We start from the raw sequence: 26883 nt of genomic DNA, 5'->3' as shown, positions 1-26883 counted from the left end.
GGCCTCCATCCGGGTTACTGGGCGGCCCGGCCGGGCGGGGGGGTTTCATTGTGCGTGCAGCTGCCGCGCTCAGTCGCTCTAAAATGGCCGCCGCCGCTTCGTCTCCCGCTGCCGCGGGGGCTCCCGCGGCACCTACCGCCCCGGCGGCGGTGGCGCTGCCCCCCACCGAGAGCAAGAAGATCACTGACCTGCGGGTCATCGACCTCAAGTCGGAACTGAAGCGGCGCAACCTGGACATCACCGGAGTGAAGACCGTGCTCATCTCCCGGCTCAAGCAGGTGAGAGGCCGGCACAGGCCGCGGGCTGCCCGACCCGACCCGACCCGCCGACGGGCCCGGCCCGCCGCTGCTGGCCGCCAGGCTGGGGGGCGGGGCCCTTGCGGCCCCGTCGGCTGCCCCCGGTGTGGGGGGCGGGACCTCTCCCTGCGCCGGTGCCGGTGTCGGGGTGAGGGTCTGCCGTGACCGGGCGGCGCGCGGTCCCGGCAGCACCGGCAGGGCGGCACGCCCCTTGGCCGCCGAGGCGGGGGTAGTGGCTGGGCCAGGCCGAGCCGGGCTCGGTATCCTGGCTGGCGAGCCCGGCCCGGCCGGCGGAGCTTGCCCCGCGGCCTTGTGGCCCGCCCGCCGCCGCGGGCGCCGGAGCTCGTCGGGCGGCCGCTGGGCCGAGCCCCGGGGCTGGTCATCGCTGTAGGGTTTCTTTGCTGCCCCTAATGTCGTCGCGGAACACGTAGTGGCCTTCTAGTGTTAACGTTGCCAAAGAGAAACGTGCTGATCCTTGATAAACAGTCCTTGGAAAATGCTGTTTTAACAGCTTAAACTCATGCCACTATCGTTACCATTCCCTCACTCTCTTCCAGCTTTAACTGAAAGATTTACCCCAAAGTGTTTTATGGAATACTTTTGAGATGGAGAAAAAAATAATTGTTGGGCTCACTGACTTATGGTAAAGTCAGATGGTCTGGCTTGCTACTGAAATACATTAAAAATTGTATTTTTTGTCTTACTTAGGCAATTGAAGAGGAAGGAGGTGATCCAGATAATATTGAAATAACTGTTTCAGCTGACACACCCACCAAGAAACCAGCTAAAGGCAAAGGTTAAGATCTTTTGATATACATTACATTCTTAAGCAGTTGTTTGGGTTTTTTTATATATATCACCTTAAAGAAGGAGCATGGAACTGTGGCTTGTAGTTTGGATACAGTTATGACTCTAGTATTTATGTTTTTTGTCATGTAAGACATCTTTTGGCTTACTCATTTGTTTTCAGTCACTGTGTATAGGCAATGTGTAGGGATATTGGATATATAGAAAATGGGTGAGTTAAGAGTTGTGTTACGAGGTAGTGGCTGTACTGCTGCAGATTCTGGAGGCTTGTGCTGTGTGTGCTGAGGCTGTGCAGATGATCTGTGAGATTTTTGGAACATCCTGCGTTAACGGAGATCCTGAACATGGAGTGTTACAGGTGAAAGCCGGTATAGGAACTGCTGTGTGGCTCTGGTGCCAGGGATGGCTGTCTCAGAACTGTCCAAGAATATCTGTGCAACAGCAAATGGGGAACTAAGAGGTTGTTCAGCCATGAGAACGTGCTGGACCTAGGTTAGTGATGAGTGTACAGTAATATGTGGTGGGGGGGTCACTGCCTGAAGAGGACTGTGTTGCATAGGTTTATCAGCATGCTTTTTACTGAAGACAGGATTTATAAATATGACTTTGCTGAACAGGCTCTGAAGGCTCACTGTGAAGTAGCTAATTAAGAGATTTTAGTTTTTCTGTTGTGAAAAATAATGATTTAGATTCTATACCGATCTGTTTGGTGGTGATTATGTTGGCTCAGTTTTCTTTTGTGTATTTAAATATTGTTTTATGAGTTTAGGTTCTGGGGGATTTTTGTTTGGGTTTTTTATTTTCTGTTGTTCTGGGAGTATCCATAATCAAGTAATACTGGGAAAGGAAATGTCTGTTTTATGCATAGCATTCTTCATTGAACATACACGCTAAGAATGTTCATATGTGTGCTATAGATACCAGTTTTGGAAATGATAAATCTTATACCACTATCACCTGTCTTAGGCTGAATTTTGTGGTGGAAGTGGTTATTCATTCTTTTGTCTGGTGCTTTGAATGGGGAATTTAATAATAAAACCTGTCTGCTTAGAAAGTTTGAATAACTTGTCTGTACTTTTGCAACACTAGAAAAGTGAAAGGAAATAAACTGTTTCACAATGTGGTTTCATTTTCTTCTGTAACATGACTTTATTCCCTACTCTGGAAAGGTAGCTGATGCTTAAGAAAACTACATGGAAGCTAAATAAGGAAACACTTCCATGATTTTTCATGTGGAGAGCTAAATAGCTACTTGTTCTGCTGTGATGAACACTTCTCTTAACTGCTGCTTTTCATCCTCCTATTCTCCAAACTAATATCATGATGTTCTTGAACCAGCTTCTTGTTTAGTTACACCATTTTGCTTCTGCAAAGGTAGTTTGCCTACTAGGGATGCTGCTGCCTGAGGCAGGGCTTCAGTAGGTGTTCCCTGCCACTTCTTCTGTGGAATTGAGTCGTAAGGCATACATATGACATGTACATTCTTGGTAAACCTCAAAGTAAAATACGACCTTCGTAAAGTTCTTACGTGCTCACTTTGCAAGCTCAGGAGTTTTTCCTTGTTACTTTTTTGAATTAAAAAAGTCTTATGAGCAAATTTTGTGCCGAAAATATGAGAGGTTCATGCTGTATTAATATTCAGGTGTGGAACAAGAAAAACTCATGAATTTGTCTAGGGAAAAATATTCTTTTATTGTTTTACTTCTAACTATAAGAAAGAATATATTCTCTCTGTTTAACTATTCCTTGTATGTGTTAATTGCCAATTCTGATGTTGTCTCCCTCTCTGGTGCGTTCTGCTGAAATATGTTGCTAGTAACCAGAAAGTATCCCTCAAAACTTGGAAATCTAGCACTTAAAAAATCCATTCCCTAGTGTGTCACTAGGAGGCTTTCAAAGGCATGTGGGAGAGGTATGCCCATCAACTGAATTCAGTAGATTTTTTTTTTTAATTTAAATTAACTATTTTGATCCTCCTTGTGCTTGTATGTGCTCTTTGCTATGAGTCATGTTGTCTCCTTTACTGATAGATTGCTCTAGGCCTTTTGCTAGTGCTTGCTTCTCCCTCACCCCACAGCTTCAGACTAATACTAATGGGTCTAATTATTTTACTGCTGTCCCGCAGTAAAATTAATGGCACTACTAGTCCTATAGTGTTTTTCCCCCATGCTGTTATTGCTGTACAAAGGAGGGTAGAAATATTATATATTTGTTGGAGTTTTGAAGAAAATACAGCCTCAGAAAAGGCTAGGAAGTGGGAGTAATGGCTGAACCTTCTTGCAGAAGCCAGAGAGGTGAATGGGAGGGAGGAAGGAGCTTCCTTTCCTGAAAAATCACCAACTATATCAGACGGCTATCGGGTTTAGATCTGTATATCTCTTGTAGCTAGTTTTAGTGCAACTCTTAAGGTCTGTGGAAAAAGCGATATGTCTCATTCCCTAGCACCGTCTGTTAGAAAAACTTGACCCGGCATATTGATGCAGGCTGAATTAGAAGGCAGAATTGTGTGTCAGTGGGACTGATGTATTTGTTTTCCCTCTCATTGCTTTTTTGTGTGTGTATGTTGACAAAATGGAGAAGAATAAGAATGAGGCTAAGAATGCGACTTTGTAGAACAGGATTTTGTAATGGCCTGATAAATTGATTTATCAACTGAGTATATACTGCATATTTTTACTGGACTGTGTCAAGCTTGTGATGATGATGCAAAGCCACCTTGGTATAACATAGGAAAAAAACATCTGTAAAACACTGAGTAGAACACTAAGGCCTTGACTAACCTGGTTTGGATTAAGACCTCCTTTCTCTCTTAAAACAAACAGCAGCTTGCCACTGTCCCATAGCAAGTTCTGCAGCATAAGATACTGTATGAAAAAGGAGTCATATTTGAAACAAGGCATGTACTGACTTGCTCAAAATTGAGGTACCACAGAGGGAGCCATGTGGGTCTTCATCGGGAAAGTGTGTAATCAGAGGATTTTGCATCATGACTTAAAGAATGCTTGCAGAAGGATTCTGTAATCCATCAAGAATCCTTGATCAATCCTGTATGCAAAGTTAGTCAAAATCTAACTCTTCTTCCAGAAGCTAGTTTAATTAAATATTTGGGGTAAAGAACAACTGCAGAACAGCTAATCAGAAGAGCTGTGTAGATGAGATCAGTTGGTCTTGCCAATTAAAGTTTGAAAGCTTAAAGATGGAACAAATACCGAGTGCTCCATCTTTAGTTGCCTCAGCTGTGCCTCTCCACCCTGGCATTTAGTAACTATGGACAAATTTCTCTTTCTGTGAAAGGATAACAGTTTTTGGAAAAAGCTGCTCTTTTCAAGCCTGAACATTCTGTTGTTTATTCTGATATCTAGAGGAAGTTACTTTACTGCTACTATGAAATATTTTTCAAATGTTTCTGATGTCAGTGTCCCTTTGAAGTATCTGCAGTCAAAAATATTGTAGCATATTGATACATCATAACTTGGTGATTGAAAGTTACTTTTCTGCCAAGTTTTGGAATTAGTGTGGATGAAGAACAGATTTTAGGCTAATCAATTTTAACCTCAGAGTATTAATGTGAGCAAAGATGTTTATTTGCTGCCTTTCAGTTAGACATCTATTACTTTGTGTCTTAAGTACCCCTCTAGTTTCCGACTGAATTTCCAGTTTGACATTACTGTTTCTTAGATCAAATGCTGACAACTGATGGTGGCTGGCTTATGCTATTGCCTAAATAATTTTGACTTCTTTATTAAAACTGGTTAATTAACTTAAACACCTGAGTTGTACACTGTTGGCCTTCGAGAGCAGAGTGGAGCGGGGGAAATAACATGTCATGATGTCATCTGTCCTTGAGGAATATTAAAATGACTGTTTTAACAAACTCTTTGTTTGTTGTTTCCTCTTCTCATGTCGTTGTTAACATCCGTTACTATAGTTTTGTGATTTGGTTTTTGAAACACTGTGCTGTGTAGCGAGCTTGCCCAGAGGCAGATCAGAGTTCTCCTGCCCAGTGAATCATTGCTGGAGAAAGGGATTCTCAACTGCACTGAAAATAGGTGGTTTGTGGCCATGTTACATACGTGACATAATCTGCAGGGTACTAGGACAAATGCCTTGATTTTAATCTCAAATAACTCAAGCTTTCATTTTTTTTCTAAAGAAATGTTTTTCAGAATAAATATTCTAAATGAGTCTTCTTTCTGAGCTGCTTTAACCTGCTTTTAAAAATTATTTTATTTTTTTAAAGCAAGCAGGTAGCTTCTTTGTCGCTTCTTCTCAGTGGCTGGTTCTGTTGATTTGCTTTGCAGTTGCTAAATAAAATAGTCAAGATTGAAAAGTGACTTCTCCAAATGCTTGGGGTGAGTGTGTGCCCTTGCACACAGTGCTATTGCACAGCTAATTAGGCCTCTTAATGTTACAAGGCATGTCTGTCTTAATTGACTCACGAAGTAGGTTTGTTAATTTACTATTATTTCTAGGTATCTGACCAGTGGTGTTCAATCACTGTATATTCCAGCAAACTTTTAAGTATTTCTTTCAGGATTAAACCAACTGTTGAGACCCTAGTCTTTCTCAAGTTTTTTATTCAAGATAGAGTACATCATAAGGAAGTGAATAAATTCTCCTCTTATGAGGAAAGATGTATGTAAATTATTTGTAAAAAAAGCATTCCTTTTAAACTAGACTTTCTTCTTACATGTTAATGAGTAGATGATGTATAGAAAAGAATCTTTCTCTGGAGGGAGGGAATTACTGAACTAAAATACCTAAATGCAGTATTGATGATAGAAATTTAAGGTATTGTAAGTTGTAATCAACACTTGAAAAATAACATGGAGACTGAAATTTAGAAACACTTTGGACAGGTGGTTCCAGTTGGAAAGTTGTTTTCATCATTTGAGTTATGATATGTCATGCCTTATTGAAGCAAGGTATAAATGATGTACAACAAACTGTAGGTAAGGCTTCCATGTTCCCTCAGATAGGAAGAAGTAATCTTGCCAAATGCTTCCGAAGTAATTTCATTAAGGTGGGAGTGAGTGATATCTCTAATGAGCTGCACTAGAAAGTGTTATAAGTGTTTAATCATACGATTACAAATGATGGCAAATGTTATGAACAAGTCAGTGATTCTGTAGAAAGTATCTGACTTTGCAAAGTACATCCTTTCAAAAAAACATAAATGAGTAAGAGCAGCATCCTGCAGACACTGTAGAAGTCTTAAATATTCTTGTTGCCCTGTGATACCATTTAAGAATACAGAAATGTAACTGGATAATTACTTTTGTTAATATTGTGGCAAATGTTAATATTCAGATTGCAGCAGACCTCTTAACTAAATATCGCTATAAAGAGTCTATTCCATTGCAAAGATCTTCTTTGCCCTTCCTCCTTTTTGCCTCCTGTCTGATGTTTTTGATGACTCTTTAGCATCAGGTACAACAGAACCCTGTTGGGGGTTTCGGCAGGAATACCAGAAGAAATGCAAACACTAATTCTTCCAAAATTTTGTGATGAGTGTGTCACTCTGCCTCTGCATGAGATGCAGATGTCAGTTTGTTTAAGACTTGTCTAAAATATACTCTTCTATAATTCTATATACACAGGTAGCCTGAATTTCTCATTTAGATTACCATGAATAGGTAGAACAAGCTTATGCTACTGTAAGGCTTGTAAAGGAGGTGAAAGCTAAACCTGCATAATGTTAAACCAACACTTTAAAGATGTTCTAAATCTTCTACTTACTTCTAAGGAGAATATTCATTCTCTATGTAAATAGTCTGTTGCAATTTTATAGTGTGTAGCAATTACCACTGCCAGAAAAGGGATTGAGCATGGCTTTTAAAGGAGTGCCATCATTCCAAGGTAAATTAGTACTTGTGGTGTTAGGCACTCAGATTTGTGATGAGAGCTGCTTGCACCACTGACATTTTGAATAGTCACTGCGTGGATAAACCTGTACGTAAATTTTACCATGCGTTGGCAACTTGTGTGACTTGAGATCTACTATGACTGTTGTCTGCAGAAGGTCCAGCTGTTCTGAATGTAATTGTTAACATACCTTTTAATCCCAGTTATTTTCCTCCAAGTGATACAGGTTTTGAATAAGTTCACAGAAACTGTTTCTGAAAGGTGTTTGTTGCAATCCGACTTTAGGTATGTGAGATTATGAGCCAAGTGTGCATTTCAGTAGCCCATTGTGGATGAATATCAGTATGGAAAAGAGTTGAATTTTGTGGATGCTGTCTTTTTGGCAAGTTACTGTACCAACATCTGAAAACTATCAGCACCATGAAGTGCCACTTTTGAGCAATGTGACGAACCAGATCAAAGTAACCCGAAACACAGAACTGAGAGGGAAAGCAAACTTCCTACCACTTTCTAGCTTGAAGCTGAAAAGTGGAGGTCATTGTTCAGGTCTCCTTATGCTTTGGAATACCTCTGGTACTCAGGAGTAAATGAGACTTACTGCAAAGAAAAACAGACAGACTAAAGATTGAATGAAAACATGTATTGCCGTCTGGCTTAATCTAGCAGCAAACAAAAGATATGGACAGCTTCATTCCTGAAAGGTGTAACTTTCTCTTGATGGAGACATGTCAATAAAATACAGTTCTTTAGCTGCCGTTGCAGAATGATGGGACTAACTCGAGGTAGCTTTGTCAATTTTTTTTTATTTATATTCCTTATAAAGTCTGGGTTCCAGTTCACCTGCCAGATTTCCTCAGGCAAAGTGAGTGAATTGAAATAGCTGTCATGATAGTACATGCTAGATAGTTGCTAAATATGTCTAGCATCTGCTCTGTGTGTTTGCCTGTCTGTGTGTATGCTTAGCTGAATATGGGATGCAGGGAAAACTTGGACTTTCAGGTTTAAAAGAACTGAAATATGAGAGGGTGAAAACACAAAACAGTTGAATGTGTGTAGAAATCCTTTCTGTGTCTCACTGCTTTTTATTTATATTGAAGATGTCTGTGGCTGTAGATTATATCACAGAGTGCTGAAATAGTAATACAAAATTTGGGTTAGTCTTGCCTTCAGACATCAGCTGTGATGCATATCAAAACCTGTCCTTTCCAGTGTAAGTGTGCTCCTCTTTCCGAGGAAAGCTAGCTTCCCTAAGTACACCTGTGCTGCTGGCTTCTTGCACCAAAATCTCACCTATCTATTGCATTACAAATGTAAAACAGGAGTATTTATGTTTGTTTTAAATGAAGTAAAAGCAGTGGCAAGATCTCTTTATGCATTTAGATCTCATGTTTTGCTATTATGGAAATAACTTCTGCCATGTGTCTGTTCCTGGAGACCAGCATGCGTCTGAACTCCAAACAATAATAGGCTGTGTAGAGGAGTACTGTCAGAGTGCTGCCTTTCAGTGAAATGCGTAGAACCGACTGGAATCTAAGTAAAACCAAAACAGCAGTCTCCCTTCTTGCCCTGTAGTTTAGCAGTTTCCAGCTTTGAAACGCAATTTAAAAACTGTGTGAAAGACTGTGGAAATAAATTGTTGACAAAAATTGACTACTGCTGGTAGCAGAAATGTCCATACTGTATCAAACTTCAGTTTATGTTTCCTTTTCTATTCCTTTTGAATATCTATAGGATTGATTTAGCCTTTCTTTGGAGGATGAAGGGATGAAGGAAGATACGATGTCAAAAAATAAAGCATTAAGTGCTGATCATGACTGCTATTTGCATCTTGAATTGACATTGAGTTTCAGTAGATGGTAGTAAAGCCACTTCCTAACAGAGCTGCTTTTGTACCTTGAGCTACTGAAAATCATGGCATAGGCTAATCTTTGATAGAATGAATCAGAGAGACAGAATGCTCTACAAAGAGTGTGTTTGTGTGGAGATGTTTATATTTAGTGGGTTTTGGTCTTGTTTTTGCAGAACATTAAAGAGATGCAATGGGTTCCAAAGGGAGCTGTATCTAGTTGTCATCTCCACAGAACCATCTTTCTTAGAGAAAAGTGTGTGTGTGCTGGAAGAACATGCCCTTACTACAGTAAAGAATATGTAGAAAACCCAAGTGCTTCACCAGACTCAATTATTATGCTGATTGTTCCCTCTAGTGATAAAAAGCCTGAAAAAAGGTGGCTTAGAGAGGCTGTGCAATTGCCATACTTGTGGATACTCGAAAACACAGCTAGATAAAACCTTGAGCGATCTGATCGTACTTGGAACTTAGCTCTACTTTTGAGCAGGAGTTTGGGTGGACTAGATGACCTTCAGAGTTCCCTTCTAACCTAAATTGCTCAGCGGTGCTAATGATCCTATAAAGTAAGGCCTTTCCAGAACCTTTAGTCATAAAGTCTAGTTAATGCCAGTAATTGTAGAAATGCATGCTTTAATGTTCTCACAAATTCCATTATCATTCAAAGTAGAAGGATCGGTATTAAAAGCACTAACTTGGATGTAACTGCTTGTTTATGCAACAGCATTGATTGTTCATGCTCGTTCAGCTGACGTTTTCTCTCCTCACCTTAAAAATACTCAGTTTTGGGAGGGTTATATTATAGTGAACCATTCAGATAAACTAGAGTATATAGAGAATAATAAACTAAGGCCCAGGACATCATCAGTATTGAAAGACAGTCTGCTTTACATAGCAGCTCTAGCATTAGCATATCCTATCATTTCAGGTAAAAAGCAGGAAGCTGATGAATCAACTGGTGATGCTTCAGTTGAAGATGATTCCTTTGTCAAGGTAATAAAGTATGTAAATTTTTTTCCCAGTTTATATTTAAGTTCAATGTTTGGCTTTGTTTACTAAAAAAAGCTTCCATTTTCTTTGCACTAATTTATGTGGAAATTTGGAGCATTGTTTTTACTGTGTTCACAGCTGTGATGCCTAAGGATGTGAAGTTGTGGGTTTTTTAAACATGGTATGAATTTTTATTATGGATACAATACAGTATTTGCAGGAGCAGTGATTCTAGCAGTGAATTTTTCAGAATATAGCTAATATCCTTAGTTACGCCAAATATTTGTTGTTTACACCAAAAGGAAAGTGAATTGGAGACTCAAGATGCAAGTGATCAAGATGGAAATGATGAATTGAAAGACTTGAAAGAATCTGTTGAAGATGAGAACTTGAATTCTAAGGAACTACCATCTGCAGAAAAGAAAGATATCCTGACCTGGAGCCGGCAGAGACAACAGAAGATGCAGAAAAGGATTCTGAAAGTCAGGTACTTGTATTTCACATGCATTTTTATCAGCAAAATGTATTTTTTCCTTAGTGTGTCTGTATTACTAGGAAGTCAGAACTAGTTTTTCAGTTTGTCTTGCTTCCTTATCTCTAAAATAATTTGGTACGTTTTTCTTTCTGTTCTCCTTGACTTGTGTTTGGATAGTCCTGAAACAAATGTGGCATTGATTGGTAAAATTTTGCCACAGTCCGTACAGAGTTCTCAAGTGGTTCTTTTCGCTGGTACTAGTAGTGACATACATAATCTGCACACTGAACTGAAAGATGCAAGTCATAAGAACTGCTCATTGATGTTCACCTTACTGAGTGTGTATCCACTTAGTTAACTCAGAAAACATTTTAGTTGAGTCCCTTGACTCCCTGAATGTTTAAGTGTCTAACAAATAGTTTGCTGACCAAGTCTCTTTTATGTTCTCATAGGAGAATGAAGGTCAAGACATAGAAGATTTCACTTTTCCAGCTGTCCATGTAAGTTCCAAATCGGTTCCATTAAGCTGATTTTCATGCCTATTTAGTTGGAAAACATCACTTTAGACTGGCTTTTGTTCCAGCATGCATCTTAAGAGAGTCGGATGATATAATACAGTAAAGGTAAATAGTATGGGAAGCTTTCATTCATATTTTTTTATAATACAGATAACTGTGATTTCCAGATAAGGTGTCTTATTTAAATGCAAATTCCTGTCTACAATTTGGGAGTATTCAGTGCATAGATTTAGCAAGGAGTATTTTCAAGCTCTCTTAAAAGCACTTGAGGCTGTGCCAAATCCCAACATAGTATATACAGCCTATACAGGAGTTTAGAGCTTCTGTTTTAACGTAGAAATTTGCCTTTGGAGAATGTTGGGAGGGAGGAGGTGTTGGCTGTTTGGGGTTGGGTTGTTGTTGTTAATACTAACATCTGTAACATCTTTAAGTTCAGAAATTCATTGAGTTACAGGGAACTAATGTCTCAAAAGGGACATCTCATGCAGCATGTCTTGCTCAGTGAGGTTAATGATAAATAAGTAAATACCTATTAAAATCATAGTTTCGTTTTTAAGTACGTAGTGGATGAAGCCTGCCTAGCTTTTGACTTCCCTCCTGAGCTTTTAAAGCTAATGATGGATTGCTTGCATTTCATCAAAAGTAGTCATTAGCAGTACAATATCCATTCTGAAGGCTATAGCAAGACATGAGGCAGTTTAGAAATGTCCTGTTGAGTTTAGGGGGGAAGGAAATAGCTGCATGTTCCAACCAATTGCAAACTGCAAGTGTTGCAGATTAGATACCAGTGAAGTTTTCGCACAAACGCTGAGTGATTTGACAAAGGAGGTGCACAGACTTGGTTTCTAGATCATCTATTCTTTGGAAGCAGTTTTCAGTTCATTAATTTTCACATGATAGAAATTCTGTGGACAATATGAACTGTTCTTCTTAAGGTTTTAAAGTAGGAGATATTTAGTCTTGACTTCCTTTTCTTGCAGGATGGTGAAGATGAAGAAAATGAGAAAGGTATGTTTAAAGTTTAATAGAGTTCAGAGCTCTTTAGTCTGGTAGAGCAGGCAACTTTCTCTTGTAATATCCAATATCTTTACTAATACTAGGCTTGTCTCCAGTACTAAGTATCAGTTGTCTCCTTATTAAGCTCAGCACCTGGAATCATTGCAGTCAGTGGGTTTATTTCACTCCTAAGAGTTATTTTACTCTTAAGAGTTGATTACAGTACTTATCAGTTACTGTGGTGAATGTATAATATAGTTGCAATACTATGATTCTTAACAAAAAAGCATAGTATTCACGGACTCTGATTTTGGTATACGGTAAGTCTTGATGCAAAACCTTCCAACTTGCACTGCAGTAACTGATGTTTAATTGAGAGAAATGATACACCCTTACACTGAACTCGAGCACCCAACAAATGTATGGACCATGATGTGCTTGGCTTACTGTCACTTAGAAATACCAGTTGTATATAGGATGGTAAAACAAGTGTTTGGAAACCTGTGGAGTGGCTACCTTTTTTTTTAAGCTGTGCTCATTAGTGAAACTAGAGAAGGAATGTAATTCATTGGGCAAACAGACTTCCTGGACAGAAGTCTTAAGGATTCTACATATTGTGGACTAGAAAGGACATGGAACACCATCACTTTACACAAGATGGAATAAACACATTACTGAAGTTACAGGATAAAACTACAGACTCCATGTTTACGAGGGACCCTATGGCTGAAGTGTCTCATCTGCGCAAATTCAAGAATACCGTTGGACGTGCCTGTGTGGGACTGAGATGGAAAATCTGCACAGTGGATGAAGACTGAGAACCATTTGTCTACGAACTCTGGATTAAAGCTCACGCCTCTGTTTTCTGCAGCACCCTTGTACAGCTAACTTGACTGCCAATCAACTGCTTGGAAAGGAAAAGCAAAAGAGAACTCCGGTGTGGAAGACTGACTGAAATTCTCCAAGACTGTAATTCTTTTGGATTTGGGAAGGTTAGAAGTCTTAGAACCAGGAAGATTCAAAGACAGATTAAATCAAACTGTGAGCGTCTAAAGCAACTACTTTCTTCTGGAACGTTAAATCCTAAACTGGAAAATGGATACTTCTTCTGAAGAACGGGTATCTCCAGGATGGAACTATATTATCCCTCCTAATGCTTTGGTATTTGTCTCTAAAAAATGTATTTTGCCATGAAGAATAAGTGATCCTGGGTAAAGGATTTATATTTGTGTTAATACACCTTGTGTTTTTTTTCTAACCTTCCATCAGTGCTAATAACTGGCTTTGTATTTTCTAGGTCCTATTCTAGCTTATGCATATGAAATTGTTTAAACTTCTTGTTTTGCCGTATTTATTCCTGTTAAATCCTCTTAGATAAAGCAGGTTCTGGTGATGGTACACAAGAAGTATCTAAACCTCTTCCTTCAGAAGAAAGCCTAGCTGAGGCTGATCACACGGCTCACGAAGAGATGGAAGCTAACACCTCTGTGAAAGAAGCTGAGGATGATAACATATCGGTTACAATCCAGGCTGAAGATGCCATCACTCTGGATTTTGATGGTGATGACCTCCTAGAAACAGGTAAAAATGTGAAAATTACAGATTCTGAAGCAAGTAAGCCAAAGGATGGGCAGGATACCATTTCACAGAGCCTGGAGAAGGAAAGCAAGGACTATGAGATGACTGAGAACCATAAAGATGGTAAGAAGGAAGACTGCGTGAAGGGTGATCCTGTCAAGAAGGAAGCCAGAGAAAGTTCAAAGAAAGCAGAATCTGGAGACAAAGAAAAGGATACTTTGAAGAAAGGTCCCTCGTCTACTGGGGCCTCTGGTCAAGCAAAGAGGTTTGTTTTTCTATGTCAGTTCTTTACGATACTGAGTACCAGCATTCAATAAGATCACTCTACATTAAGGGGGTAGCAGCAAGAATCTTATAATTAGTATCCTATGCTCCTGCCTATAGATTTTTTTGACCGCCATAAGTTACTTTTTAAAATTCAAGATCTTCGTATAGACACTATGTCCTTCTGATTGCATTGTCGAATTGTCAGCATTTATTTATTTTTTTCAAATTGACGATTTTTTAAATGTCCTTGTGATGATGGTAATGAACAGCTATCAGTTCTAAGAACACAAATGAAGTCAAGTCCCCGTCCTGAAATCTGGAGAAGATTGCCATATATCCACTGAATAGAGTTGTCAGAAAATCTAGATCTTCAGGCATCTTGGGGAAAATCAGTGCAAGAATCCATAAGGGAATCATTTGTTCAAATATACAGTCTAGCCCTTTTTTATTTTTATTTTTCGAAATGCTAACTTGTCTGTTAGTGTTAATAGTATAAAATGCAACGCTTACCAAATTCTGTATTTTCAATTTTCTTCTGATTTTTAATTTGCTTCTCTAGCTCTACTAAGGAATCTAAAGAAAGCAAGACAACATCAAAGGATGATAAAGGTAACTATTACAAATTAGGGTGGTATTTTCTTGAACTAAGTGCTTTCCTATTTGAGAAGTTGCTTGCCACGTACTAAAATGTCTTATATAATGGAACTCATCCATCTGCAGTACATTATGCTAAAGGTACAGTAGGCATTAGCTATACATATGTGTCTATATTTTTTTCTCCTTATGCAAGATTCCTCGTAAGATCAAAAATACTTATTCTAAAGATTCAGTGAAAATAAATCTCCTATTTCGAAACACTTTTGGCAGAAAATTCCACTTAACATTTCCCAAGTCTTGTTTTGATGAGAAGGTGTAATTTTCAGATACGCCTACTGTAACTTGCATACAACAGTTTGAGTTGATGTTGTACGCAGAACAAGCAATAAATAATTGCAAGTGCTTAACACCAATGAAATTGTTTGTGTTCTTTTTAATTTTAGCTCACTTTATTTAAAAGTGAACTCTCAACCCAGTTTAACAGCTGAGATGCCAGCTAGCAAAATTGCATTTGTGGCTGTTTTGTGCATTAAAGTTGGACCTATTCGTCTACCTTGGAGTTTCGGTCTCTTACCATAAAACCCTGTATTATGATTACAAATTCACAGAGTGGAGCTCAAGAGCACGTTAATGTCACCAGTTATACTGATGCTTAATAATTGAAAAAATGCATTTGTATAAGCTCATGTGTCTCCTTATTTTGCCTACTAGCTCTCTGCCAAAACCTTTGTCACAGAATCTCTTGCATATCACTAATGGATGAACGCAATTTTACCTGATAAATGAATTTCTGAGGAGAAATTTGTGACAGACATAATTCAGTCATCCGTAGATACGTGTCTCTTCATGACAGTTATATGCTTACAATGAAATTAAATGAAGATACAGCAAATCTACTTTCTTGTAGCATATATGATAACTGTAATAGCAACTATCATGAGGCTGTCTTAGAATACGTAGCCAAAGCCAGTATAGTGGCTCTTTAATGATATTTAATGATATTCTGGGTGTATCGTGGTTTATCAAGACGATCCGAGTTTGACGATAACCGAGATCTGTTGCCTTTTGCTCTTAGTTCATCTTGACGCATTGAAGAAGGAAAACTACCGTTTTTCCCCAAGGTGGTTAAATTACCTTTTAAAACTCTGCATACCACCAGATTTTTCAACTGTTTTGCTGGAGATCTAGTTCTGGTCGTGCCTGTATGACTGGCTATTTTAACACACTCAAAAGCAGTTCATACATTTAGCAGCAAGCAACAACAAGCTGCACTAAATAATGAGACTGAAAGATATTGGGAATAAGATTACATGAATCTCTTCAGTTCTTCTATGTTGTTGCAAAGATGGCTAATATATGGCAGTGGTGGCGTTGGTGTTTAAGGCACATAATGTTTTTCCGGCTTTTCTTTAGAATTTTTTCATAGTATGCGAGAATTTATTTTGGCGGGTTGCTCCACTTCTACCTCCAGCAATATTTTCAAAAAGCTGCTCTGGATGGAGGGCAGATACTTCAAGCAGTTGTGGAAGTCGACCACATTATTCTGGAGGCTAGGGTTCACTAAGTCTCCTGTATTTTCCTTTCTGCCATCTCTGTGGTAATGTGAGTAGTGTAAAGACATAGTGATGAAGAACAGATGTTGCGTGCTAAGAAACGTTTTCTTGGATGGAAGTTACTGTTAAAAACCAGAAGTTGAAGCTAAACATAAATACCCAAGTGAGGGGTAGAGCATGCCTTTGTCAAAGAATTGTATGGTTTTTCTAGCTCTGTTGTTTGGGTATGAGTTAGCCAAGCTGTTGGTCTCAATACATGGGTAAATGAATGAAATCTTATGGCCTATATTTTTTTTATATAGAAGTCTTTTCAAGAAAGGTAACCGGATAAACAGTTACTTAAAGGTAACAGGCTAAGTTTCTCTTTTCAGCAACAGTTTAGTTCAATATTCATGGTACCTTTGTCTCCTTAATTTTTTGGCTGTTTTGTAAAACTTGTTTCAGGAAGTGCAAGCAGTGTCAGTGGTAGCAGTGGAAGTTCAACTAGAAACCTGTGGGTTAGTGGACTGTCTTCCAACACAAAAGCTGCTGACTTGAAAAATCTCTTTGGCAAATATGGAAAGGTATTTTATGGAGCGTGATACCGTATGTGTGTGTCTCTTCCTTCTCCGCTATTCAGTTGCAGACTTTGAGTAATACCTGATTTAAGTGAAAGTCTGAGATGAAATGTATCACCAGCATAATCTAAAAAAACCTCAGTGTTTTCAGCATCTCAAGTAAGAGAGTGTATGCTTACAGGAAGAACTATATGTTAATTTTTTATAAGAAATTTTTCTTCCTACTGAGGTTAGAGAGATGGAAAAGAAATGTCACAAATACAACGGGTCAGGACTAGCTTTGAATTTTTTTTTAATGATGGCTATGTTCTTTTGCAGCGACTGTATTTAACCATGAGTGTACGATAATGTGCTAACTGGTAAAATTGTCATATAAACAGTCTTTACAGAATCTGCTGCTTTGGGAGACTGTTTTTACAATGTGTCTTGAGGGCTTATAGGAAAAATAGGTAAAAAAAAAGTTGTGACAGTTAATTTTAAGGACTCTTTTAATGACTGAGTGAATTTTTTTGCAGGCTGCTTAAAGTCTGTTTTCCTGGATTTTTGTTTAATTTAACACACAATTCAGTAGAACAATGCAGAATCCATATGAGCTAGGCAGTCTTCTGAAAACATTTTTTTGTTGCAGTTGTTTTCTCAAAGGAGTTGCTAATAACTATGTGAATTCATAGAGTTTGGATAAGTCTGTGCAGTTATGATGTTATTGCCTCTTGAGAGCTAGTTAGAACCTTAGCACTGTGAATATCCAGTACGTGTACCAACTATTGGATATCTCATTTTTCTGATGAATATAGTAGGTGATTTTATTTTAAAGCCTTCACAAATGTTGAAACCTGAGAGTACATTTTGTTAAAACTTCCAATCCTTTGGCTGTTTTTACTGTAAAGATGCTTGGTAGCTGTATTTACGTAGCTTCCCAGTTTTAAATTAATGGGGAAATATTTAATTTTAAATTACTGTACCATTACAGGCTGCTAGAAAGATAAAATCATTGTGTTAGAGCATGACTACATCAAGAAGACTAGCTCCAGTAGTTATAGAAGTTCTAACAAGGAGCAGGAACACAAAGCTTAATGCTTTCTCAAGAAGCTGGTGTCAAAGAGCTGGTTGCTAAAATTGCTTCATTGATGCATTTGCTAGATGCCTTTGAAGAACTGACTCCCCTGTTGAGTTACTGCATAGTATTGCTTCTACCTTCCTGCTGTTAATTGGCAGCTGTTGACTTTTTTCGTTGGGGTTCCTCAAATTCAGATCAGTAGTGTTTCTGTGAATGAATTTTGATCGGTAACTGTTAAAAAAAGCATTTAGATAATGTACATGAGGTTGTGACTGATCAAAACAGGATGTAAGCGTTAATGTGCCTTGATGTGAAAGTTGGGATAAAGTTCTCAAAGCTGCAACTTTCTGTGGAATTATATGCTTTTGAAAACTTGGAGTGTCAGTCTTTCTAGTGGGGTGAGGTTTTTGTTGGGGGGGTTTTGTTTGGTTTGGTTTTTATATACTAGGGTAAAAATATTCTTGGAATACAATTGCTTCCTTACTAGAAATGCCTCTCTCAAGACCTAAATTTTACCTGTTGATGTAGGTGCTTGGTGCAAAGGTGGTCACAAATGCACGAAGCCCAGGGGCAAAATGTTACGGCATAGTAACAATGTCTTCTAGTACAGAAGTGGCGAGATGTATTGCACACCTTCATCGAACAGAGCTGCATGGACAACAAATTTCTGTTGAAAAAGTAGGTTTCATAAGGTTAAAACATTTACCGAATAAACCATCTTATGCAAGAATCTGCATTAACCTGTTTGCTTTGGGAAAACATATAGGTGAAAGGTGATCCCTCCAAAAAGGAGTTGAAGAAGGAAAGCGATGAGAAATCTAGTTCAAGTAGAAGTATGGGAGATAAGAAGACTGCATCGAGTGATAAAGCCAGCAAGTAAGAAATTTCACGTCTTCTGAACTTGTGAAAAACTTTAGGTTGAATTTTACTCATTGCATTGTGTGTTTCTTTCCTAACAAGAACTCCATCAACCAAAAAGGAAGAAAAGAAATCTGAAAGTCTGAAAAAAAAGAAAGTAAAGAAGCCAAGAAAACAGAAGGTAAAGATGAGAAGAGTGATAATGGAGCAAGTGGCCCTAATCAAGAATCCACTAAAAAAACTGAAGAAAAGAAAAGAATAAGTATGCAACATAGCCATGTTTCCTCCTGTTGAATGTTTCCTCCTGTGTCTGATTTGTTCTGGGGGCATGTTCTTGCTCTTACGGAAACCAGGCAATTAAACATTTGTTCTTTTTTAGACTCCAGTAACATGTATTACTTCAGAGCTGACGTTAAAGCTCCCATATTTTGTGTTACTGCTTACAGACAGGTGCTGGTATGCTTCTCATACCAGTACCAGTTCAATTTAGAGATTTAGAAATTTCACCAAGGAAAATCTGTAGTAGGCAAATAGAGATGTGTGTTTGTGTGTGTTTTAAACCTTTTTTCTTTCTTTCTTTTTTTTTTTTTTTCTTCTCTCCCCTGCATTAGGTGGTAAAAGCCCCGGTCAAGTTGTAGTTTTAGACCAAACAAAGGAGACCAGGGACACACTAGGACAGTTAGGAGGGGAAGGTTTGAAAAAGTAAGTATCTGTGGATTTGATGCAATCCTTTACTTGATTTGATAATACCTTACAGTTGATACTTTCACTGAAGAGTCAATAAACTATTAAATTCTTAGAAGCTTCATATGCTTCGGGATAGCTAAGCAGTTAATGACACTTGAATTTAGCATCCAGAAATCTCCCTAAATGAATGAGACTTCTGAAATAACTATTGTAATCTCTATCTTTAGCCACAGATATTGAGGAACAAAGAGCGTATTATTCCAGATAAAGTGAAATTCAGGGAATACAGAGGTAGAAAGGATATCTTGCCTTTTGAAAAGATGAAGGAACAGAGATTGCGAGAACACATGGTTCGATTGGAAAGAATACGACGGGCTGTTGAACTCCGAAGGTAGTAATTCAGCTTTTTGCTAAAGGCTGTTTATACATTAATTGATCAGATACTATATTTAGAAATCTAATTGAGAGTGCTTTCTGTCAAGCCTTTTACTCAGATGTTAAAGTCTAGGACTCTACCTAGCAGTATCTTTATAAGAATTAACAGACTCTGAAATTTTTATTTTATCTTTTAATAGCCATATATGTACACACATAGCTTAGTGTTTGTTATAGGGGGGTATCTCATAAGTGTTACTGCATGCTGGTTTTCTTTTTGAAAAGATGAGAAGTTGACTAGATGTGGCCAGAAATAGCGTTCAGGGTTTTTTGTTTGTTTGTTTTAAAACAGAGAACTGTTGTGTATCTAAATAACAAATAAATCCTAATACAGTCTTGTCCCTTTACATAAAGGGACTAAGTGTCTACACTGATCTATTCTGCTCTTTTCATATGGTCAAAGTTTGCAAAGGGTAAAGTTTGCAAAGGACAGTTACAGTGACTTGTGTTGTTAGCTGGGTTTCCCTAAACAATTCTCAGCAAGCATAAAGCTTAAAGGAGAAAATGCCTTTCCTGCCTCTTGTGAGCTATACTACAGGAGGTGGGAAGAAGAAAGCAAAATGATGCTGTTGACAAGTATTCCTAACCTGTGCAAGTCAGAGTGGTCATGTTGTTCTGTCTTACTTTTGGACAGAAACCAATAAGTAAACTTTTTTGTTAGCTTGAAGAGGGCAAGAGCTAAGATAGCAAGTATTTTTAAGATCCATGTCATACTCTTTGCTAAGCTGTTGTTATTGTCTGCAAGATGACAACATAGAAATATGAATCTAGCATAAAATACATTAAGAATGATGATTTTTTGATATAACTTTTCTTAGTATCTGTTATCTGCTTAAATGGATCTGTAGAATATGCTCAAACCAGGTTGGCTACTTGGGGCTAAAAGGAGTAGACTTCCGATACAAGGACTTCTGTCAAGAGCTTCCTCTCAAATAGTGTTGGGTTTTTTTAATATCTATGCCTAAGGTGATGTTAGTTTGGGATGAAAATATTTTTCAGATTTGTTTCTGCTACTTTTTTTTTTTTTTCCTTTAGGCGAAGAGAAATTGCTGAGAGGGAGCGTCGTGAGAGAGAACGCATACGCATAATGCATGAACGAGAAGAATGCTTGCAGAGAGAAAGGGAACGACTAGAAATTGAAAGGCAAAACTAGAGAGAGAAAGGATGGAACGGGAGCGTTTGGAAAGAGAGCGTGTTCGTATTGAGCAGGTGTGCATATTTTGGATTGTAGTGCAACCATTGTTTTGAAGTATAACCCCATTTGCACTTGCAGTGAATTTTTCTCTTCACCCTCCCACCCAGCCCGTGAAAGAACCACCAAACATTACATAATCCACAATGTACAACAACATTAATCTTTGTCTTGTTTGCTTGACTTGTGAGTAATTTGATGGCAATTCTTGCTGCTGGTTAATGCAGTGGCTATATATGTCTGTCCTCTAAAACTGAAGTACAGCAGATCATATTGCCCATACTAGTCTTCCATAATTTACTAGGCTTTCCTAGAGCATGTCACTGCAACTTGGAGATGTGTTTCTGGGCAACAAATACAGTAGCAATACGAGAAATTACCTGGAGATATTTCTATCTAACAGCGAATAGCTTCTCCAGATCTGTTGTCTGCCTTTTTAGAGAAGTATTCCTTACACTTCTTAATCTTAGATGCTATCCAAGGACAAATTGTATTGGATAGTTTCTATTACAGGCTATTGAGTATTAATTCCTTATACTTGGCTAACTGTTCTGTAGGTATCTCTAATAACGAGCTATTTTGTTTGTTGTGTTTATTCACCCTTCCCTTTCATGGTAGGAACGTCGAAAAGAAGCAGAGCGTATTGCTCGTGAAAGGGAGGAACTTCGTCGACAACAGCAGCAACTTCGTTATGAACAGGAAAAGAGGAATTCGTTGAAACGCCCACGTGATGTAGATCACAGGTAATCTAATTCTCAAGTCACTGTTCTATAGCACGTAGTAAAAAGCAACAGCTACCAGCCTTGCGTCAGACTTGAAAATCCATGTGTACCTGAAACAAATCTTCACAGAAGAACTAGATTTCTGGTACCTGCTTGGTTTTGACATCAGTTTATGCCAAACATGAAACATACTTTATCTGTAGGAGAGAGAGTTTTGAAATAAGAGAAACATCTCATGAATGAATTCTTATTGTACAAAAAGAGCATAATGCAATTCAGCGCATTTGCTGAGAAAAACTGTCTCTGCCTTAGTGGTTGAAATTTCCGGCTTTTACTTTGTTAAGAATTTACATTTCTGGTAAATGGATGGTTCAATGTCATGGCTTTTAATTTTTACTGAAGCTGCTGACATCTGTCATCAGCTGTGTGTTTGAGCCACATAAATTGGACAGGCTTTGATCTTTATTTGATTGCAAGATAGGACTGAGACCTTAGCCATAAAACTGACCTATAGGAGTGCAATGAAAGGTAAGTGTAAGTGGTCATGGTAGGTGCGTAGCAGAACACTAACATTTCTTCACCACAAGGAATAAAGCCAGCTTCTTTTTTCAAGGCTACTGATTATACACTTTAGTATCCCACATTCTTATCACAGAGACTCTGTATCTGAATGTTTCTAGTGAGCAAGGCTGTGACGTTTCCTACACTATTCTTTCCCGAGAAAGCTGTTTTGATTGTAGGTGTTTTGGTGTGGTGTTTTATTGGGTGAGTTTTTCTTTTTTTTTTTTCCACTAAAAGGCTTTTTTTTTTTCCTAGAAGGCTATTTCAAGGCAAAACTACAGTGATGTTTTTGTTGGGGTTTTGTTTTGTTTTTTAAACTGCCCAACATGGTATACTGTTGCTTAGATTTTATTGCATATTTTATTAATATTTATTGATATTGTCTCTTTAACTTGCACTGCAAACAGAGGAGTGTGGTTTTGGTTTCTGTTTTCCTTAAACAATTTTGTTCGCTACTATTTAAAGAGCCTGCCTTTGTTAGTGGCTTTCCAAAGGTCAAACGAGCATCTTTAAAACAGACAACTGATTCTTAACAATTTTCTGCACGTTAGGCCTTTATTTGGATACATGTAACTGATGAGAGTTCATTTGTTTTGCTTAAAGGAGAGATGATCCTTACTGGAATGAAAATAAGAAGATGGCTCTTGATACAGATGCACGTTTTAGTCATGGTTCAGATTACAGTCGCCAGCAGAATAGGTTTAATGATTTTGATCACAGAGAACGGGGACGATATCCAGAAGGTTCTTCAGTTCCATCATCTTCTTTCGATAGGTGAGTTTAGATAACAGGGCAGGTATTTGCCTGACAACATCTCTGGGATTTCTGTCTTAACTCTTCAGAATTTAAAATGGGGCTTTATACTGTTCTGATGCAATAGAATTGCAGTAGTGTCCTGAAACTTTTTGTCTTCAGGACTGGCCGTTTATATCACGGAATCTGGTTTGCTTTTCTCTGAGGACTTTAAATTAACTGCCTGATGGTCTTTTTGGGTGACATTTCGAGGAGAGGGGAAAAAAAAACCAAAGCAATTATTCCTCTTTCACATCTAGTCATCTAGTGGGTTCCAATGGATTAAACTTGTCCTAGTGGTAACTTACCTCCTTAAGAAGCAAGGCTAAAAGCAATTCATCTAATGAGAGTTAAGATCGTTACTTGCATGAGTCACACTTGTCTGGATCCATCCAACTGTGTATTTAATGCTGGTTCCAGATCCAATTTCATGTTTCCATTAAACATCTCCAAAAACCAGTTACAAATTTAAGACCACATAATTGTAGCTTCTGGACTTCTACTTTGATGCTGCAGTGAACTAGAATTTTTTTCTAGCTGACTCAAGAAATAGAACTTTCCTCTGCTTCATACGAAGCAAAAAGGAGGCCCTTATACTTGCTTAAATTACACTATTCAAAATGTGAACAGACAAGTACATAAAGAAATGTTAAACTGGTTTTAAGAAACTCAAGCTCAAAATGGCAATTGTAGAAATAAGTGTAATTTGGGGTGGGAAGGATCTTTGAGATATATACCACATATATAGTAATAAATATTCAATAAAAAGATGAATAATATTTTTGTATACTCATGCATGTGCTTACATGTGCAGGGAAATGGGAAAATGGGAGACAAGCAAATGACTTTTTCCTACTTTAACAACTTAGGCGAGAACGTTTTGTAAATCAAGGTGAGGCAAAGAAGACTCGCCCAACAGCACGAAGAGAAGAGCCAGGGTTTGAGCGATATGCCAAGAACTTCAGTGAGTCCCGAAGAAATGAACCACCACAACCAAGAAGTGAACTTCGAGATACAGACAGACGAGAAGTGCGAGGAGACAGAGATGAGAGAAGAACAGTGATAATTCATGACAGACCTGAAATACCACATGGCCGGCATCCAAGAGAGACTGGTTCAAATCCACCTAGGCAAACAATTGGAAGAGCGAGGGAAGCATAAGCACAGACAAACGGGATGGCAGGTAAATTTGCTGGCCAACCACCAAACTAGTCAAGGCACTGATTCTGGCAGAACTTACCCATAGCAGCAATTCCTCAAGAGTTGATGTGTAAAAGAGAGCAGACCCTCTCCTACAGAACAGCGAAAGTCACTTTCCAAAAGCATTACAAAAAAAAAAAAAGTGGCAAATGTGCATAGGTTGTCACATATGCTAAACCTCATCTGTAAACTTGATGCTCGCTCCCAGCAGCCTATTTTTAATCATATGTATAGTAAGGAGGCTTTTGTGCAAGAATACAGATGTAAACAAATAACATGTAAACTTCATTTAGAGATCCACATAGACGTAAAAGAATGTTTCTAACAAGTTGCTAGGAACCTGAAAACAAAAAGGAATCTGAAGTCTACATGTGCTGTGATTTGGTATCATTCTATTATACTGAAACCAACATTTTGATAAAGCAATTTTTACAGAGGCGAGAGGCCAGATCGATCGGGAAGAGAAGTGTCGGGACATGTGAGAGGAGGTGCACCTCCTGGGGAGCCGCAACAGTGCTTCTGGGTATGGAAGCAGGGAAGGAGAACGAGGCGTGATCGGAGAAAGAGGTGGAGGACAAGTGAGTCATCGTCTTATGTTTGTGTGCACGAGAGAAAGACTGGAAAATGTAAAATCATGCTGGAAAAATGACCATATAGCATCATGTAAAGCATTAGCAAGCATTCTGGTTATTTTCAAGTTACTTTATTTTAAAGATTCTCTTTTGATGGTTTTTTTTAAGACAACAAGAAATTGCACAAGACATACCCAGTTCTTTTTGTGTCTAGCATCTTTCAGGTAGATTGGACCATACCTGACTAAGTTGCTGATAAGGATTTGTTGTCATCTCATGTTTTCAGGATCTTAACCTTACGCTGTTTGCTACTTCCAGGGCAGTTTTGTCCTTGTAATCTGTAACGTGCTACTGAGAGGAAAACCTTTTGTAGACTTGTTTTAAAGTCTACAGGCTAAATTGCTCCATGCTACTAGATCCTGAAGCTTTAAAAAAATAGCTATATGGACATGCTTGTCAATTATGTATAAGAGAGTAAAGTATAAGCTCATGGAACGTCAGTCCCTGTGTACCCACGCAGGTCGTTATGGCAAAGTAGTTATTTTTGTTATCTAGAGTTATTTTTAACAGGATCTTGTAAACATGGGCTAGCTGCCTGCTGGACTGAAATCTTAAAAGGTGCTTGACATTTGTATATTAAATACAAAGCTATAAGCTTAACTTTGTTGAAAAGCTCATTTCCTGTTGATAATGAAAACATTTCTCATTCGAAAATGACTATCACTTTCTTACTAGCACTATAACGAGGACAGACATGTTGTTGAACGCCACAGTCGTGAAACTGGACCAAGAAAAGAATGGCATGGACCTGGTTCTCAAGGAAGTGGGTATCATGACACAAGGAGAATGGGAGATGGCCGTGGAGGAGGTGGCATGATGTCTCCCCATACAAGGTACAAAAACTACTCCTTCCTCTCACTTCCCTACTGAGCTCTCAAAGCTTTGGTTATGCTTAGGAAGTAGAATAGTCTTGTGCAATCAGCACTACCTTCTGTGGATGGGTGGCTGCTACACAACATACAAACCATCTTTCCATGCCAGCACATGGCTCCACAGTTGCCCTGTTGCTAGCAGCAGTATTGTTCAGCTGCACAAAAGCAAGAGGCTTCTTGCAAGTCTCTTTTCTGATGGTTTGAAATCTCTTCTGAGACTTAAAGTAGTTGAGTGCTATGAGAAGTAACAATGTTGTACCTGTGCACCAAGAGTTTAGATACTTATATCATAACTTAACATTTTTTCAAAACCTTTGTTTCCAGTAACTCTTCACCAATTAATAGAGTTGTACAGATCACAGGCAATTCCATGCAGAGGGGAAGTGGCTCAGGATTTAAGCCATTTAAAGGTGGACCTCCACGAAGATTCTAAGATCTACAGCTGCTTGGTTTCAAGATAACTTATTGAAATCTCTTGTAAACTTTCTCTGAGTAAAAACAGGAAATCTTGTCTGGAAGTCCTGGTTAAATTTTTTTAATTTAACATGATTACTTTCCTCTCAATTTTGGAGGCATTTTAATAGTTACGTTGTAATTTGGATAGGTTTTGTTTATCTTTGATAAGCATTTTCCCTGAGGCACTAGAGCTGTGTAAAAAACAAATGGAACCAAAATATTTGTTAATCCTGTATAAAAGAATAGTTTGCAGCTGTATGCTAGTAGTTTGATTACCAACATAGCTCTGTGGCATCATGCTTTAAAGTTAGCTACTTACCACCACATACACAACTATAACCTCCGTTTTGAAGGTTGTCCAGGCTATTCTCTGCTTTCTAATTTGTAGAGAAATAAGATTGTTCTTTCATTACTGGGTATTATGTAACCTATTTTTGCAGAAGGTACTGTTACATTGAGTGCATTTATGTGTATTCTTGCAAATGTATTCTTTTGAAATAAACCTTCATATTCTGTATAGCTTCTAGTAAGTCTTTGAAACTTAGTCTTTGGGGAAGGAAGACAGAATTAAACAGACATCTTGGTATAGCAAAACAAAACGTGGGTGCCATTAGCTTCCAATTAAAACTTCCTTTAATTAGCTCCTTCACTATTATTGAATTGAAAATCTAGAAACACCTTTGATAGAACAAGAAACATTAGTACCAAAAAATACAGGAGTGCTCATGGGAGGCCTAATTTATAGTTTGCTCTTTATAGGTAAGAAAGCTCTGGCAGAACTTTGATACAGCTTATTTTAAACCAAACTACCACAAATGAACTTTGCTTACAGTGGTTGGGGAATCCTATAGATGCAGCCTTATTCAGGTAGACCTACAACTGTTCATTGATGTGGTCTAAAGCAAAAGGGATCTCTCTTTTTAAGCCTTTTGGTTTTGTATAACAGTGAATGGCCTGTTAAATCTTCTTGACCAGGCCCAATCAGAAATGTTAGGTACTCACTCCAAGGTTTATCTATCACCCAGTCAGCGTAAGTATATAGTTAGGACACTGTTGTTCAGCAAGTAAAGAAAA

General features: G+C 38.4%; 1 protein-coding gene across 1 annotated transcript; it reads left to right on the top strand.

The window, feature by feature from the left end:
- Positions 1–83: 83 nt before the first annotated feature.
- Positions 84–26883, top strand: SLTM (SAFB like transcription modulator). Its single transcript, XM_086620619.1, is given in 28 exon segments — positions 84–278; positions 1005–1092; positions 9743–9807; positions 10055–10090; positions 10092–10224; positions 10227–10291; positions 10732–10779; positions 11778–11805; positions 13168–13636; positions 14198–14247; positions 16233–16351; positions 17931–18080; positions 18169–18278; positions 18363–18394; positions 18397–18522; positions 18872–18907; positions 18910–18962; positions 19175–19338; positions 20418–20524; positions 20527–20591; positions 21193–21317; positions 22461–22631; positions 23519–23781; positions 23784–23832; positions 24273–24348; positions 24350–24427; positions 25157–25314; positions 25678–26883. Coding segments are annotated over 28 exon segments (3168 nt in total). The 3' UTR covers positions 25787–26883.

This window comes from Tauraco erythrolophus, chromosome 14 (assembly GCF_009769465.1).
Source record: "Tauraco erythrolophus isolate bTauEry1 chromosome 14, bTauEry1.pri, whole genome shotgun sequence".
NCBI classification, from domain to species: domain Eukaryota; kingdom Metazoa; phylum Chordata; class Aves; order Musophagiformes; family Musophagidae; genus Tauraco; species Tauraco erythrolophus.
Note: the sequence above shows the minus strand (reverse complement) of the source record. Positions and strands in the feature narration are given on the sequence as shown.